General features: G+C 44.5%; 1 protein-coding gene across 6 annotated transcripts in view; it reads right to left on the bottom strand.

The window, feature by feature from the left end:
* Positions 1–8,221: 8,221 nt before the first annotated feature.
* SERPINB5 (serpin family B member 5) overlaps positions 8,222–18,724 on the bottom strand; it is a 74,135-nt gene continuing 63,632 nt past the window's right edge. For all 6 annotated transcript variants that reach the window (XM_025997713.2, XM_025997714.2, XM_072758052.1 and 3 more), the window contains 3 exons: positions 16,201–16,343; positions 13,163–13,330; positions 8,222–10,098 (listed from right to left, as the gene is read on the bottom strand). In XM_025997713.2, coding sequence (XP_025853498.1) covers positions 9,706–10,098; positions 13,163–13,330; positions 16,201–16,343 — 704 coding nt within the window. In that variant the 3' untranslated portion in view covers positions 8,222–9,705. The remainder of the gene's footprint in view (positions 10,099–13,162; positions 13,331–16,200; positions 16,344–18,724) is intronic.

Genomic DNA, 18,724 nt, shown 5'->3' with positions numbered 1-18,724 from the left:
GTAAGAAAACAAGAACAAAACCTTAAGACATGGGCATGAGGAGAGCATGACTTGGTTTACAGCATAGCTCTTCACAGACTCAGTGAAAGAAGACATTGACCACCTCCATGTTCACCTCGGTCTGTACTTTCTAACTGCTTAAGTTCTTTCCAGTATATCTCTTCACTGAAACAGAAGACCCAGCAGGCAAAGCATCCCCGGATGGGAACTGAAACTAACCCATCAAGCCATAAGGGCTGCCCTGAGCTGCCAAGACCCACTGTGATTGACCCCAAGACAATGCTCAACCTGACCTTCACTGCCCACCTGCATCTACCCACCGACCTTTGTCCCACATTTTCCTTTATAAACCTAGAAGAAATTTTAGCACTGTGGAGACAGTCTTTGAGATGCTAGCCCACCGTCTTCCCTGTGTTGGCATCACTGAAATAAATTCCTTTCTTGTTTCACCAACCCTCGTCTCTTTACCTCTGGACTTTGTCAGCAGCAAGTGGCTGAATTTGGTCTGTTTGGAACCTGTGGACCCAGATGTGCTTCTGCGCCTGCACCTCAATTACATCAAGCATTTCCAAATTCCATCTGATGATGGCATCACAAAAATTCTGTAGTTACTGTGTGTATGTTTACAAATTTATAAATTTTTACAACTGCCACTTCTGTTTTGATAGAGCAACACAGCATATTTTTGGAGACCATTATGAATTTTATGAACACCACACACAATTCAAGTCTGTTGCTTTCTCATGGGGTGTTTTTTTTTTTAATTTAGGAAAGAAAATTGTTTCCATTACAATACTGAGGTCCACCAAAATTTCTTTCTGTAATCACTACAAAAATGATTTTATCTTCAATGTTGAATGATTTAACTAAATTTACAATTGAGTTCATGTCAGATGTTTTTCATTTGATAAATGGAAATTCTAAAAGCTATGAAAGAAAAAGAGACCCATGGTTGAAATTGACACAAATTATTTTCTATTTGAAACTCTTTGTGACACTGATACAAAGCTCAGATCATGTAATTGGGGCATTCTTCTGCTCTTGGAACCAACATATCTCTCTAGCTGTTGCTTCAGTTGGCCTCTGCGCACAAAAAAAACTTGGAACTGAAAACTTGTTCATTAATTTAGAAAAATAGTCACATGAATACGAATGAAAAATGACACTTCTGAAAGTGCTGCATAAAAAGTCCCTTCTCAATGTGGTCCATATATATACAATGGAATATTACTCAGCCATAAAAAGAAGACCCTGCCTTTTGCGACCACATGGAGCAAGCCCTTGAGGCCATTATGCTAAGTGAGCTTAGCAGCTAACATTCTCTGGAGTTTCTCATACACCTTCCACCCAACCTCCTACCTCTCTGCTTTGCATATACTATTCCCTCCCTTCTTTTCCTCACCTGGGTAATGCCTGCTGATCCTTAAAACTCAGTTCAAGGCACCTGGGTGGCTCAGTGGATTAAGTGCCTTCTGCTCAGGTCATGATCCCAGAGTCCTGGGGTCAAGCCCTACATTGGGCTCCCTGCTCAGCGGGGAGCCTGCTTCTCCTCCTGCCCCTCCCCGTGTTCTCTCTCTCTCTCTCTCTCTCTCTCACAAAAGTAAATTTTTAAAAATCTTTAAAAAATAAATTTTAAAAAATAAAACTAAAACTTGTTCAGATGCTGGAGGATCCCTTCCAGCACCTGGGCTGGAAGTCCTCCATCTGTGCTAAGACTCTCTACCCTATCCTAGCCAGTTGCTCATTTCCAACATGACTGTGGCCTCTGCGTCTTATTCATACTTTTCATTCCCCACATTTTGACCAGTGTTTAACACAATTGTTTATCAAATGAGTAAATGAACCATTGAGTTGATGAAGATTTTCTTGATGACTTTGTGGACAAGATGGTAGCAAGAAATGGTAGCCCACTTCAGTGGTTTCATAGTCAGGTGAGCAGCAGTCTTGCATATTGGATACTCAATACAATTTTTAAAAAGAAGAAGAAAGAAATTCATTATTGAGCCTGATACACTTAAAATTATTGAAAATGGAAGTGTCAAGCCTTTTCACTGCCTATTGTAATTCCATCATTAGTGCTTGTGTTCCCACTGAGATTAATTTTATGGCAAAGAGAATGACGTTCAGGATGGCCCCACATTCCCCAGCTCAGGCAGGCTGACTCTCGGGCCAGCAACTTGGCGATGATGCCTTGCCAAGAATGGGAAAACCTGTTCTCTACCTGGAAAGCCATTGACCTAATTACCCTACCCATTTAGTTTTTGCTTTTTCCTCAGTCAGCAAAGAATAAGAATTAAGGACAGGGGAACACAGCTCATCTCAGCTCCCCATGACCTACCTTCAGCGTTTGGTCAAACTTAGTAATCAAAACCAGGCTCTTGGGAAAGGAAAGAGGACCCATTTACCAGCATGCAGGGCATGAAGTGCTGAGCTCCTGCTGTGTCCGAGCTTGGTCCTTTGGCATAAAACTCCCTTTATCCATGCATTTTTCCCTAAAAAATGATAGAACTGAAGATGGTGATGGTAAGAACCCCTTTTGGACAAAGGCTAACCGAGGATGGGGCCAGGGTGAAACCAAAAAGCTGAGTCAGGTCTCAACTGGTAGGCACAGCAAGCAGGATGCTCATTGCAACTAGTCCTTGACATACATATATTTAGGCTGTTTCTGTCTCTTAGCTGTTTTGAATAGTGCTCCAGTGAACTTAGGAGTGCAAATACATCTTTGAGATCCTGATTTCACTTCTTGTGCATAAATCCCCAGAACTAGGATTGCTGGATCATATGGTAGTTCTATTTTTAATGTTTTGAGGAGCCTCCACACTGCTGCACCGTTTTACATTCCCACCAACAGTGTACAAGGGAAAATCCATCTACTTCTAATTCTATGTAATTTTACATAAGGATCGTCATCTTAACAAAGTAAAATATTGAAGTGGTCATGATGTTATCAGCAATGGTAATTATAAGGGAAATAATGATGACGTGATGATGCTTTCATTTCTTTTGCACATTTCACCAACAGTGGCCCTGTTGGCCTGGACAGCACCTCTGTATGAATTCAGGAGAGGTGACCTTTCCTCAGACTGATGCAGCCCCACACCCTGGTGCATTGCTATGTGAATGGAAGCCCAGCTTGCTGTCAGCCCCCTACCCTCTCACTAGGGTGCCCTTGTGCAGCTATCAACCTATACAATCACATGCAGTGGCACTCATGTAGGGGGCATGCAAATGAAGGGGAAGAGACAGAGTAGTCTGTAGGAAAAGAGCCAAGTCTTTGTTATAAGTAAGAAAAACAAAACTATGTGATGTTGGGGAGAAGCAGCTGGTTTCATTGCCTTAACACTTTTTTCCTGCCTCAGTAACTTCCTTTCTGGGACTACTGGAGAAGAATCATTTGACCACTAATGTGAGGTCCTAGAATTGGCATGAAGTCTCTGCCTCAAGTGTTTCTGTCCCCTGCCTAAGTGGGGGGCCAAGAGCAATAATGGCCCTTCACCTTGGGAAGGCCAACCTTGGTTCCCAATGTCAAAGAGAAGAGTCCACTCAGGTGGACCCTTGACCATGCTCTTGAGGCTGGAGGTGGTGGTTGGGTCTACACAGATGGATGAGTGAGGACTGGCTCAGGTAGAGAAGCTTTGTCTTGGCTCTAGGGGATTTACTGCCATCAGTAGGAATCTCAGTAATCATTGAGATAAAGCCTCTCTCTTGTATTCAAGTAGCACCTGAGCCCTTGAAGGGGTGATTGGCTCTGATATTGGAACCCAGGCTTCCTGCTTCCCGTGCCAGTGCTCTTTTCTCAGCATCCACCTGGAACCTGATTTTTCTCCTTAACTGGAGTCTGGATTTTTATCCTCAATTGGATGTCCTGGGTAAGTTTACTTTTCCCAAAACTTGCACCATGAAACAATAGTCCTCCAAAGTAGAGTGTAACTAGCAGGCTTAGGGTCACACAAATTTAAGGGGCAAGGCTCCCCCAGAGAGTTGGCATACCGACTTCTCAAAAGCTTAGAAAGTACTGCAGAACCTGTTTAACTTTGTTCAACACAACGTATGCATGACTTTTTAAGCACAGATTCCTATTTTCATAGCAGCTTCTGGCCCCCACAGAGCTATTGACCTCCAGACTCATTTCAGAAATATTAATTTAAGTCAGCAAAGATGGCTTTGTTAGTTCTAAGAGACAGCAAAACAACCCAAGCACCTGAATTACCTGCCCAATCAGATGCTCTTTTCCCATCAATCAAAAGTATGTATTATTATTTTTTAATATTTTATTTATTTATTCATGAGAGACACAGAGAGGCAGAGACATAAGCAGAGGGAGAAGCAGGCTCCCTGCAGGGAGCCCGATGTGGGAATTGATCCCAGGACTCCAGGATCAGGACCTGAGACAATGGCAGATGCTCAACCACTGAGCCACCCACGTGTCCACCAAAAGTATATATTAATATTTACTATTGGTAGGAGGCCCAAAGGAGCGGTAGAGACAGGCAGGGCTCAGTCCAAGCTACGCAGATCTGACAGGTTCCTCAAAGGTGGTGAGTTCTAGTGACACATCTGTACCTATCTCATCTCTAATGGAGAACAGCACCATCTACTCATTCTGTTCCAGGACCTGGGTGAGGAGCAGTCATTTACTCTTCGTAGCACACTTTGATCCCCTCCTTGAAAGCTCTCACTTACTGGAGGCACTTTGACTGTGGGGCAGAGGATGGGAACCGAGACAGACGCCTTGGAACAGGGATACGCCCATCAACTAAATCCTCTGCAGGTGGGGTGGGGCTGAGGGCAAGAATGCTGCAGAAGCAGTTTCAGGTAAGAGCTAAAACTACAACAGAGAAGCCTTTCAAATCTGGTGTGAAGAGCAAGCAAAGGCCATATACGTGACCGATACGACCCCCGAGGAAAGAGCTCCGAATTTTTAAAAAATATATTACATGGAAACAAATGTTTGAAAAGTAAACATTGCTAGAAGCTTTGCTTCCTATGTAAACCTCAGCTAAGGTTTATCTTTACCTACATTCATTTGCCTTATATTTAATACAATATTTCATCTTTAACAGAAAGAGAATAAAATCTGCCCTTCAGGGTAAATGATTGAATTCATCAAGTAAAAAATTTTAATGGAATCAAATACATTGCGATTCAAAATAGGGGCTCTGGAGTCCCCAGAGCAGGGGTTTCCATCCTCGCAACACAGTTTACCAGCCACACATGTTCAGCAAGCTTGTTTACGTCTTGGAAACCTCAATTCCTTTCCCCTCAAGCTGGTCCTCAGGATTGTTGTGGAAGCTGAATTACAATACATATCATGGTTAGCCCGGTGCCCAGTTCATAAATGGCAGTGGGGTTGATAAAAGTCATAATTGAAAAAATAATCATTAATAATAATTATTTAATAATAAGAATACTAGTAACAACCTACCAGCATTATTTTATATTATAAGGTACTACTACCATAATTACCGTAATAATTATAATAACAATAATACTAATACCAATAAAAGATAGGAACGGGGGAGAACCACTTTGGAAAACTGGCTAAATACTTGCATATGGCTCAATAATCCCATTTCCCAAGTCTGTGTGTATCTAAATACATCCAAGTTATATTTTTATGTGCCCACCTTGTACCTGGCCATGGCAAGGTAGCTCTGGCATGGGCCCCGCAGCCCTGGACACAGACGTCATCAGGCCGCCTGGTGCTAGGCCCGCTGTGCAGCCACGGAATCTGGGCTCCTGCTCTTTCCTTCCAGGTCCACCACACTGAGCCTCGCATACAGCACCTCATTTTTCTTACATAGACAATGAGTCTGTGCTTCTCCCTTGTGGGCTCCCTGCCCTCTCTCTGTCTTTCCCCATCTGGACTAAAGCTCCAGGCCTTTCTGAAATCCCTCTTCCTTGTCACTGTGTTCCAGACCCATCCATCACAGCAGAGAGATGCTACCTGCCAACAAATGCCTCTGTTTGCCTCTGCAGCTCCACAGGGCAGGAGAGAGGCCTTGCTGCTCCCGGTGTCCTGGTGGGGACCAGCACAGGGACCAGCCGAGCAGTTTTGTCTTGCCCCGTCTTCCTGGAGGACAGAGACAGACTTTGCTTTGGCAACACTGAGTGGCCTGAGGTCCCATGTGATGCACGAGCTGATGCAAAGCCATCCAGGGGGAGCCTGCCTGGGGTCCAAGGGCCATAAGTCAGTGTAGAAGGAGTGTAGTCTTTGGGGTCAGACAGAGCTACAAACATACTCTGCTGACCACCAGTTTGGAGGCTTTACCCAATTCTTCTGAGCCCATATTTCCTTCTAAAATACATGGTCACAGCCCCTAACTCCAGGGTTACTGTGAGAAGAAGTAAATGTAGTAACATCCACAAAGCCCCTTGGCCTACACCACCTGGCCCATAAAAGATGCTCTATAAATGTATCAAACTGAGCCCGTTGCATCTAGGTTGGGTTGACAAGAAAAGGACCCCTAGGATAAGACAAACATCTGGGAACTCCAAAATAGAGACGATACAGAGGAGAGAGGAAGTCTTCAGGCACGTGAGGGGGCCATCTGTCACCAGCTAAGTGCCAGGAGGAGATGGTGGCATCGAGGTCAGAGCTCGAGCTCTCGACTCCATCTGCAGGGTTTCAAATCTGGCCATCAGCTGCCACCAGCTCTGTGCCCCTGCCCTGACTATGCATCCATCCTCATTTATAAAACAGGGTTGCGATTTCCTCCTCATATGGTTGTTGTGATGATTGAGTAACTGGTTTATTGGCGAACTAGGCTGGGCAGGTGCTGGGGAAATGGCACTGTCCACTCAAGTCCACGCTGCCACACCGTCCCCTGCCCTGGACCTAAGCCCCTAAACCACATGCCCTAGACAAACACCTCTCCCGTCACTTTCATGCATCCATACAGACATTTTCAGAAATGAAAAAGCCCTGAATTCTTCTCAATCAGAGCTTCAGACCCTCTTTTGATTGAAAGCTTCTCCATCTATCACTGCTGGGGTCTGGTTCGGGCTCACCAACCTGCAGGGGAAGGAAGTGGAGGTGGGCGCCCCTGACATTTACCCACCCTGCTCTTCTGCTCCTCCTTACAACGCCCCAGTTGAGGGGCAAGGGGAGGAAGGGGGGAGACCTTGCCTCACTGGTACAGTTGGAATCTAGCACAAGAGGCACCAAATGCTGCCTCTTTCTCACGGGATGCTCTGGTGGGCTCTTTGGAGACCATACACCCTCACTGGGCAGAGCTTTTGAGCAGAGTCTCAAAACACTCAAGCCTGGCTCCCAGCCCATCGCACTGCAGCTGACCCCAGGCACCTACCCAGCACACCCTCTGCAGCTACTTCTCTCTGCTCCGCTTCAGGGACCCCCCCAACCTGCATCTATCTGTCCTGTAGATAGGGTCCCAGCTCTCTCAACCTTGGTGCTGTCAGCATTGGGTGGGCATTCTTTGCCCTGGGCTTGTTCTGGACAAATGTTGAGAATTCTTGACCATAATATAATGTCCCCTTGGGGACAGAACTGCCCCTAGTTGAAAACCAATGGATTAGAGTCTCCCAGGCAAGAGTTAATCAAAAGTGTCTGTGGTTTCCAAATTCCAGGAGACACTTTCAGCTCCCTGAACACTTGGCTTAAAGAGGCACTCACCCCTCCCCTCCTCTAAATACTCACTAGACCTTTTCGTGATCATCCCACACTTTGTTTCTCGTAGCCAAGAGGGGATGATGAGTCAAGAGTGGCCAAACCTGGTTTGGGTCACACACACACACACACACACACCTCCCCCCTGCAACCCTGCACAAATGGTTGTTTTCTTTTTGGTGGGTTGGGGAGCATTTGTCACTTTTTGTGCTCAACGATGATTACAACTGGGGACACACTCTATTCAAGCACAGTAGCGGGACAGGAAAAGGCATGCTGAATATTAGGTCCAGGGATATCATAACTGATTTTTAAAAAAACCTACATTGAGGAAAATGTACTTACAAATATTTTGAGCATATGCAGCTTACTTAATAAAATTAGATTTTGAGGCTGGGCCTGAACTTTTCCACTGGATAAAAGTTCTATGTCCTCCTGCCAGGCCTCTCGTTTCATTGCGTACTTTGGCATAAGTGGTAAGTCATCCCAGCACCCTCTGGTCCTCTCCCATAGCATGAAAGGGAATGTGGGGAGGGGGGAAGCCAGCCCAGTGGGCAGGAAGAAAGGAAGACAAGGGAATAAGGACAGTAATTATTCTTACTCCTTTTTATTTTCCATCAGTCACCTCGAAAAGCATCTATATACAGGAATGCTTTTCTAAATGATGGCTTGGTTTCCATTTCAAAATAGCAAATCTGGTGTCAGGAAAAACATAAGACATGTAGCTCGATAATATTTTATTGTCAGGAGCATAAAAGAAATTCAGTATTGAACCTTCGGAGCAAGAAAAGAATCGAATCTATTTACAATGAGTGCCAGAGAAGACGTAGGCGAAATCTTCAGCACATGTGTTTTTTTGGTAGTGAATGAACCTGTGTACTTGCAGCATAGACAACGTAACAGACCAACTTCACAAATGACTACAAATGTAAGTTCCTAACTAGCTATGCACCATAACTAACCCCAAACACACGTGTCAAGGCAGTGAGAAGATTCCAATTGTTGTTGTTCTGTTTTCCAAAGGCACAATTAGCTCCTTTCCCCTTCCCACTATCTCATTAGACGAAGGGACAAGTTCCTTCAACACCCAAAACTCTCTTTCATCAGCTACTCTAAACAACCCCCACGTGCTTGAAGTCCCTGATTGTCAGACACCCAAAGCCTTGTTAGGCCTGTCAGCCTTCCCTGCCACGTGGTGGCCTGCCACCCACCAAGAGACCAGGTGGATTTTTGGCCTAAAGTGGATTTTTAATAAAACCTAACCTCCCCTCAAGGTGCTGCACTTCAGCTACTATACTGCAATTCCCTTCCAACATTTCAAGAAGTTCTGAAAACAAAAAGATTTTTCATAAGCTGGTGGCACAGTTATTTGGCAGTAAAACCTGACATTTATGGGCTGCTCAGAGTCTTTACCCATTTTGTGTGAATATTCTTTGTTTCCTGGCAGAAATATTAAGGTGTTGGTTTCTAGGGTGCTGTCCCAGACTCTATCAATGAAGTTCCTTCCATAATAGTACGTGCAACATGTTAGCTTTCTAAAATCCCAAAAACTCAGAGTTGGAAGAAAACACGGGTACCAGAGTTTAAGCAAAAGGAGCTGCAGACCTACAGCAGCCTGAACATGTGCCTGAGTTTCGCTGGAGCCACGAAAGATTTGTGGATTCCATGTGCCAGTTTCTATAGCATTTCAGGGAAGTGAGAATGTCTAGAATATTCTGCATCCCAGTGAAGGAAGGCGAAGCTTTAAAATCCTCTAGATCCTCCTTATCAGAATTTTCGTTGTGGAAGACTCCACTCCTGCCCATAACCCTAGATACTTCGGCCAGTAACAGATACATATTTTTCCTCTAAGGTAACTCCTTTCCATTAAAAGAACTGTGTTTTATGTGGGGTGATGGGGGGAGAATAAAAGAAAGGATTGGAATAGAAGGGCTTATTAATGTGAGGGCTACACATGTCAAGTACCAGCTGCTTCCTGATCCAGCAATATGAACAATTTATTGTATTTAGAAAGTGATTCTTTGGATGCAGAGTTTACAGAAAAGTTAGGTGGGACTTAACCTGGGCTCTGCCACTTAAGGAGAACAGAACTTGCCAAAGAAAATGATGTTTCGCGTTTTGTTGTGCCTGATGATGTAAATAAATGGGTGGTCGGCATTGAATTCATCCTTGTGTTGAAGGATTCGTGATCCTGGCACCTCTATGGAATCCCCACCATCTTCAGTTATCTCTAAGCATACTCTGTGAATAACATTGGAGAGAGCCACTCCCTTGGTCTCTGACATTCCAGAGAAATCAGATGTATTCTCATTAAAGATATTTTTCAGCCCTAGGTTTTCCAGACTAGCTTTGGGATCAATTATCTTTTCCACCTTAAACTTGGGAATGGAGAGTTTGACTTTGGCGTTGGCCATGGTGCTGGGATTGGTCCACTGCAAGAGCGTCTCAGAGTTGAGCTGTTGTTCAACCTGCAGGACCAAAAGGAGAGGAAATTATTTTTGTATTCATAGTAGTAAAAGACCCTGCTTGATTGAAAACAGAAAGTGAGGGGCACTTGGGTGGCTCAGTGGTTGAGCTTTGGCTCAGGTCATGATCCCAGAGTCCTGGGATCAAGTCATACATCGGGCTCCCTGCGGGGAGCCTGCTTCTCCCTCTGCCTGTGTCTCTCATGAATAAATAAATAAAATCTAAAAGAAAGAAAAGAAAGAAAGAAAGAAAGAAAGAAAGAAAGAAAGAAAGAAAGAAAGAAAGAAAACGTGCCATTGTGAGCCTAGTTTTGAAGCAGTGCAGATGGACCACCGAAAATGGAGTCAGCCCTGCAGTTTGGGTATGTGACTAGTTTCCCTTATCAAAGACGCACCCAGCCCCCCAGCACTGCTCTTCTGCACCCCACCCTCCAACAGTGGTCCATTCAAACTAAAATGTCTGAGGGCATTTCTTTGAAGCTGTAGAGTAGAAACAAATGCATGGGTGATGATGTTGCATAAGTAATAGAGAAAGGAATATAAAATTAGAAGGGTTTTTATACAGACTATTTCTTGAATGTTTATTTTAACTTCTCTACTAGGAGATCCAGAATACTCATGTCCTTGGCATGGCATCAAAATTAGTAACTCAAATTAAAGCTAAAGTGACTCTTTCTAAAATGAGAACTTGAACTGTCTATGGTCATTTTTGAAGACGAGGGGTGATGAATGCATCCATTTCAGCTGGTGATTTTAGAAATGAGAGATATGCAATGACGCATAAAATGGTTTAGTCATAAAATTCTTCATTGAGCAAATCTTAGATTGCTCCTTGCCCTGCCAACCTCCCCACTGGCTAGAGGAGAAATGCCTGTCCGACAGAAAATGACAATACCCTGACTATTAGAAAATGACAATACCCTGACTATTACTCTATCACGGGGCATCTCTGCATTGAAGTTACTCACCTGAAACCCATAAAAATTAGTAACACGGCAAGATCACGGACTGGGCACAAGTTTGTTTTGTTTTCAGTCGAGGAGGGTACCATTGGATTCTCTTGTTCATCTATGGGTAGTTATGTTTTCAGTGACTACAGTTTCATTTACAACAAGTTATTAGGACCAAAAGATTGACATAAGTGACTAGAATTTTGGAGCCAAAAAGTATATTCTCTTGCCCACGAACTATCTGGAAATGATGAGAGGGAAGAAAATTCACCCATAACTCAAAAAGACTACTCAGAGGGGGAAAAAAAAGCTTTTTGCTCCTCCATTATATATGTGTTATGAGTCAAATTGTACACCCCCCCCCCAAAAAAAGACAAATTCATATATTGAATTCCTAACTCACAGTACCTTAGAATGTGACCTTATGTGGAAACAGGATCCCTATGGCTGTCATTAAAACGCGTTCATTAGGATGAGCCCTAACCTGATATGACCAGCGCCTTTATACAAAGGAAAATTTTGGACACACACACGAAGAAGAGTCATGTGAAGACGGGCTAATATTGAAGTGAAGTATCTACAAGCCAAGGAATGCCAAAGACTGCCAGCTCATCTCCAGAAGCTGGGGAAGAGACATAAAACAGCCTCCCTCACAGCCCTCAGCAGGAACCCACGCTGAGCTCAGATTTCTAGGCTCTGAAACTGTGAGAGAATAAAGTCCTGTTGTTTAAGCCACTGAGTTTGTGGCAGGTCATTATGGCAGCCCCAGGAGACTACTGCTACACATATTCTTGAATTTCCCCGAGACCCAAGAGATCAGTTTCTTCCATTCTGTACTTTAATCAGAAAAAAACCGGCATGAAGGTGTTTCCCAAAAGGGAAAGTGCAAGGATTGTAAAAGAAAAGAGACCAACACATGGAATAGAGTGAGAAAGAGAATGAGCAGTGAATAAAAGAGCAATGAAGTTCAGTGATGGATAAAGTGTAACAATCACTAAAGCAGCAGGCAGGTCAGAGACTGATTCAGTTCTAGACTGTCCCCCGGAAAGTCAAGGGGGAACTGAAGCATGACTGGAAACAAAGCAGGTGACCTCTGGGTCCTTCAAAGAGCCCATCCTTCTCCCTGGCCTAAGGCAGAGGCCCAGGTGAAGGGGAGCTGGGAAGGCTGGGAAGGGAGGGCTGGGGGTAGGGGGGACAAGGGGGGATAGGTAGGTGTCCAGGGTAGCTGGATGGGGCTGCCAGCATAGAGGGGAAGCTACAGCACCATTCACAAGTAAATGAACCTCTATTTAAACCTTGTGCCTCTAATAACCTACACAAAGGATGAAGCATAATAAAATCTCATATATGTGTATGCATTAAAAGAGCTTCTCAGGGGCATCTGGGTGGTTCAGTGGTTGAGTGTCTGTCTGTCTTTGGCTCAAGTCATGATCCCAAGGTCCTAGGACTGAGTCCCGAGTCAGGCTCCCCACAGGGAGCCTGCTTCTTCCTCTGTCTGTGTCTCTGCCTCTCTGTGTGTTGCTCTCATGAATAAATAACTAAAATCTTTTTTAATTTAAATTTAAATTTGAAAAAAATAAATAAAAGAGGTTTTCAAAACCTGTAGAATGTATGACACAAAGAGTAAACCCTAAAGCAAACTTCAGACTCTGAATAATGTCTTGAGAACTGGCTCATCAGTTGTAACAAATACCACACTAACGCAAGACACTAATAACAGGTACTGGAGGCTAGATTTAGAACACAGATTCCAACTTCCTGGGCTCAGGTTCCAATTCTACATGCCACTGACAAGTTACATGACCATGGACCAGTCAGCCCTCCCCTGCTGTGCCTCAGCATCTTTGGTCAACAATAGCCCAGGGATAGCTTCTGATACATAGATGAGAAACCAGTGAGCAGGTGCATAGGGGGCTTCACAGCTCCCGGCCCATCACAAGTGCCAAGTAAATGTTGACTGTTTTAATATTAAAGACAAAGGGAAAGCACCACAAGACCCTTGGAGATGACGGAGCAAGTGACGTGTAAGGCAGGGAAGTGTCACAGCCACACACAGTGTAGCCTACATGGCTCCATGTCAAGGCAGGTGGAGCCTTCACGTTGAACACTCGCCTCACCTTCTCCAGGCCTGTGGATTCATCCTCCACATCCTTGGGTAGCAGAATGAGCATGCTCAGGTGCTTATTTTGGAAGGGAAGCTCTATGACCTTACAATTGATACCATCAACGTTGCCCATACAGAACGTGGCCTCCATACTCATCATCTGCACTGGTTTGGTGTCCGTCTGTAAGAGGAGAAATTTGGACCATTTGCTTTTCAAGTGACACAAGCATAAATACACACACACACACACACACACACACACCAGACATTTGTTCTTGTTATAGTTTCAGACCATTATGGTACAATCCCTCACCTGGACCCAAACCATCACAGACTTGCCCATGGAGAGTTAATGACTTTCTTCAAAATGTCATTCACATGCCTAATTTCAGTGTATTTCAGGAATGACACATAATACTATACTTGCTTATATAAAACATTAAAATAAGACAATATGACTGAAAATACAGGCAAACTTAGACTTCATCTTCATAGATCTCATCATTACAAGGTCTATAAATCATTCCTGGTGGAGCTGACTTGTAAGTAAGTTCTAGTGCCAACCATGTATCTACTTACGCAGCTCTTCCTACTAGAATCCCTAATAGAGAAAACTCAGCATATAGCAGGACGACCATCACATTTATTTTGTCCCCTGGTCCCCTTTGGTTTTATTACCCTCTTTCTGTACAACTACCCACACTGATCTGAGCAGATGCCTGTGATCCCGGATCCTGAGATCGAGTCCTGCCATCAGGCTCCCCACAGGGAGCCTGCTTCTCCCTCTGCCTGTGTCTCTGCCTCTGTCTCTGTGTGTCTCATGAGTACATAAATAAAATCTTAAAAAAAAAAAGAACCTTGGGTCTTAGCCTCAGATATGACATAAACAGATGCTGTGATCTTGCTTGTGAAGTCACTTCACATCTCTGGGCCTCAGCTTCCCTGTCAGTAAAATGAGGGAATAGGACATATCCGAATGATCATTACTTCTGGGAAAGAAGAGAGGACATGGGAGGGGGCTTCACAGGGCAAGTGCATCTGTTGCTATATTTTTTTCTTTAAAATATCTGAAATAAGCAAGGCAAAAATCTAAAGATTCACAAATCTGGTTGTTGGGTACATTGGTGTTTGTTTTATTATTTTCTATAATTCTCTGCTTGAATTATTTCATAATTTTTTAAATGAGAATATTAAGTTCAGAATTCTCTCTAAGTCCCTTCCAGCTCCAACCCATTCCATAACTCTCAAAAAAGGCCTTTAGTGACACCTCAGTGGTTCAGCAGTTGAGCATCTGCCTTTGGCTCAGAGCGTGATCCTGGATCCTGAGATCAAGTTCTCCATCGGGCTCCCTCTGAGAAGCCTGCTTTTCCCTCTACCTATGTCTCTGCCTCTCTCTGTGTGTCTCTCGTGAATAAGTAAATATTTTTTAAAAGGGGGGCTTTAGAGCCCAGGCTTTTCTCTCCAGGCCTTTCCTTCTCTCTGTTCCCATTAATATCTGACTTTGTGTCTCTGCTACAGAGAAGTCTGATTTTCTGAAGGAAAATTAATTCATACTAAAGAGTAAGAGACTGATAGTAATTTAGTGTAACTTCTTATTTCGATCTATACCTCCTATAGGATATTTGCCTGTTAAGTGAATCTCTTTTAGGGAAACTTTCAAACTTCTTATCAGGCCTAGGGGAGAATATTGCAATAAAACTTTTATCTGGGATCTTCAAATGAAGATTCCCCAACACTTCTTTCAAGCAGAGCTAGACCATATTTTACTTTGTGTAATACTTCTATTTCAATACATGTTACATAGTTAGAATATTTACTTATGTGACTGTCTTCCCACTCCCTCCGCCCCTGCCCAACTAGACTATAGTCAAAGCAGAAACCATGTTTTATTTTCTTGGTATATCCCAGCACATAGTAGTTGTTCACCAAATATTTGGTCGATAAATAGTTGAAGATTTAATTCTATGTACAACCAAAAACAGAACTGTGGTAGAAAAACATACTGCTTTTGAAATTAACTGCTAATTTTTCCATTTATTTCTCTTTAAGTAGATATAGATTTGTCTAAAAATCTCCATCAATTAGCCTGCTACTCATATGAATTTGCATACTGTTGTGACCACCAAACACCATCATCTATTTCACTTATCAGCACTAAATATGGACACAATAATCCCATTTTCTGAAACATAAATTGAGAGACCTATCTTCTGAGCACAGGACTAAGTAAAGACTATTCCAAGAAATGCGTGTGTGTGTGTGTGTGTGTGTGTGTGTGTGTATTCGCCTTGTCTGAATAGGCACTATACTAAACTTTTAATAACACAACTTCACCAATTTAGCCTACCTTAAAGGAGACACCAGGGAACCTGCGGGGAGTGGGGGGAAGGTTTAGTAACCTCACTGGAAGAGTTCAAGGGCTACAAAAGCAATGCAAAAGAAATAAAGTCTGCATCCAAAAGGAAGGCATATCCCACGCAGCCTTGAGCAGCAGCGTTTTACCACTTGGTCAGAGAAAACACTGAACCATCAATGACACTTCAAATCCTTATTAATTCTCTTCCTAGAGCCTGAGTCTCCAGGATGTGACATGAGCCAGCTTTATGGCTGAATAACGATAAAGGAAGAGTACACATTCATCCTCCCTTCCACCCATTCGCACTTTCCTAAATGCAGACACTACACATCTGGGGAGGTGGGCACCAAAGCCCCCAGTGCACTCGCTGGCTGTTCCCCAGACCACGTTTGGGGCTGGCCCTGCCACCCCTGGGGGAGAGCCACCATCCGCAGCTTGTTTTGGGTTTTGCCAGCCTCCCCAGGGGGGGCAGCCAACCCCCAGCAAAGCAGTCTAAATGTTCTGGAAAAGAGTGAGAGTCTCTGGATTCTGGTTCTTTGTCTAGAATCCACCTCCCAGCTGTGAGTCCCAGGAAAGGCACAGCTGCTCCCGTGCCTCAACTTTCCTCACCGGAGTGAATCCCTATGGTCCTATGTGTTGCTAGAATTTGTCACATCTTGGGTTGGGAGCCTCCGACGCGCTGCCCACCCACATACCTTGTTGATCCTAAACGGGCATTCTTTGGTTTCGGATTCAGGAAACTTCTTCATCCACTTCCCAACGAAGTAGGCAGCATTCACCACGAGGATCTTTGTCTGGTCGCTGACACTGTTGTCGGCCAAGATGTTCTCAAAGCGGCCTGCAAACAGTTGTGGGAAAGCACAGATTGCACGGGTTATTCTTCCAAGCTACACCTGGCATCCACACACACGTCGGCGCTCGGGTAGTTGTCACCGCGCGTGGTTCTGCAGGCCGGCCGCCTCATTCCAGAAGGGGTCCCCTCTCTCTCCTTGTACTTTGTCCCCAGAACACTTACCAGAGCCCTAACCAGGAGGCAGTGGAGGGGAAGACAAGGAAAAGAAAGGAAGAACAGCCAGAGGAAAAGCAGGAGCTACCGCTTCCGAATGCCCATCCTGTGCTGGATGTTTCCTATGCACGATTTCACCGACTTGTCCCCATTTTACAGATGAGGAAGCTGAGACTTGGTGGTTAAGTCATGTGCCCAAGGTGACACACGAGCAAGGTCGGATTCAGGATTCAAAGCTGAGTCTTTCCGACTCCACAGCCTGTGCTCTGGAATGAAAATGCACGGGTGCAATTTTAACCTCTTCATGTGCATGACCTCGCAGTACTCCTGCAAGGCCCAGATCATCATCCCCATCTTATACTTCTGGAAACTGGGGCTCAGGGAAGCCAAACAGCCTTCCGGGCTCACTGGGCTGGAAAAGCACATCTAGGCAGGCCTGCCCTGCACTCTTCTCCCGCAGCTCGGCTCACCCTGGACACAGATGCCTGTCTGCATCAAGGTCAGCACTGTCACTACTGCAGGGATCCAGTCCGCCACAGCCACAGCAGCTCCCTGCTGATAATGCCTTCATAAAACGTGTGAATAGCACGGACATTTTTTCTGAGAGATGTTCAATTACCTAAAACCTTGGGATCTTCACACTGTGGCTCAAGGCCACTTCGTGGACCTGTGACATGTGCGTGCAGGGCTCTGTTCTGGTCTCATGCTCCTCTGTCACCTGAAAATCCTTAATACATTTTTAATAAGGGTCCCTGCATTTGCATTTTGCACCAAGCTTGTGTAACCAGTCCTGCCAATGATACATGACGTGTTGAATACATAATCATGTTAAGGAAGGAACGTGAAGACCAGAGAAGTATGGGAAATGGTAGGTGATTCTTTTTTTCATGAAGTGACCTTCTCCAGTGAAATCTTAAATGTATAAAAAAAATTTTTTTAAGCCCTTTAGAAAAAAATACCATTATCTGGCAATTCTAGAAGCAAAACTGTTACACAGTAATTCAAACAGCAACTGCTTTTTGCTTATAAATTTTTAAACTGTGCTTACCCCGGTGTTACTTATACCAGTTTTCTCTTTACATAGGAAGGCAAAGAAGCATCATTTCAATTACAGATATATATATATATATATATATATATATATATATATATACATTTGCATGCGTGCCTGCATAGCCGTGGCTACCACACACTATCTTGGTTATCATATATTATTTATTACCCTATATATCTAACTCGATCTTCACAACAACCATGTAAAAATTAATCAGGCCCCATTTTACAGTTCAGTAAACTGAGGTTCTTTACCCAAGTGACTCAGTTCAAAGTGGCAGCATTCGGATTCAAATCCAGGTCTTGAATGACTCCAACACCAAATTCTGTCCATGGCCTCACTCTGCAGCTGCCGCGTGGACTGTCATTCCTGAGTTAGCACCGCAACAGGACCCCTCCAGCCACACCCACAGGAAGCAAGTCCCCCCTGCCCCAGAAGTGTGTCCCTCCCCAGATGGCAGTAGCAGAACCTGAAAGGTCCATCTGTGCAATCACTCCTTCACATTTAGGTTCTGTATCCCAAGGAGTCCTGGGGGGAGGGAGACCCCAATTGGCCCTCAGCACTCAGACTCATCTTAGCTGCAATTCCTTTCTAGCAAGGAGGACAACTCCCAGAGAACTTTAATGGAAGGGGGATGGACAGGAGAGGAGCCCTGAGCCAGGGGCAGGTCCAGGCAGCTGCAGCAGGAGAAGCCCCTGGGCTAGCAGAGAGCAGACTGGAGGGGGAGTGGGGGATCTGAGCACAAATTTCCCCCTCTGCTTTATTTGGGTTTTTATGTATACATGTTGGATTGCCTAAGAGCTTTTGTCCTTTTTTCCTTAATACATTTGTAGAATTGTTGAGCCAAAGGTGGCCTTAGGGACCAAGTTAAAGCCCTAGCCCTTTTTTCCAGATTGAGAAACCAGCCAGCGACTTGGACTTGCCCAAAACCACGCAGGGCCTGTGGGAGCTGGTGGCTGGCTGGAGAGCACAGCCGGATAGACCAACACTGAAGCACCAGGAATTCCTGCCAAGGGCAAGATGATGTAGGACATGCCTAGGAATCCTTGTGGTTGAAATGGCTGGCAGGGCAAGAATTTCGCCTGACTACGGAAAAACATCCGAGGAACCCTCCAGGTGTTCAATTTTATGCTTTGCAGAAAGATTCATGACAAGACAG

The sequence above is a fragment of the Vulpes vulpes genome, chromosome 5 (assembly GCF_048418805.1).
Source record: "Vulpes vulpes isolate BD-2025 chromosome 5, VulVul3, whole genome shotgun sequence".
In the NCBI taxonomy this organism is placed as follows: Eukaryota; Metazoa; Chordata; class Mammalia; order Carnivora; family Canidae; genus Vulpes; species Vulpes vulpes.
The sequence above is the reverse complement of the archived record's forward strand: the minus strand, read 5'-3'. Positions and strand labels throughout refer to the sequence as shown.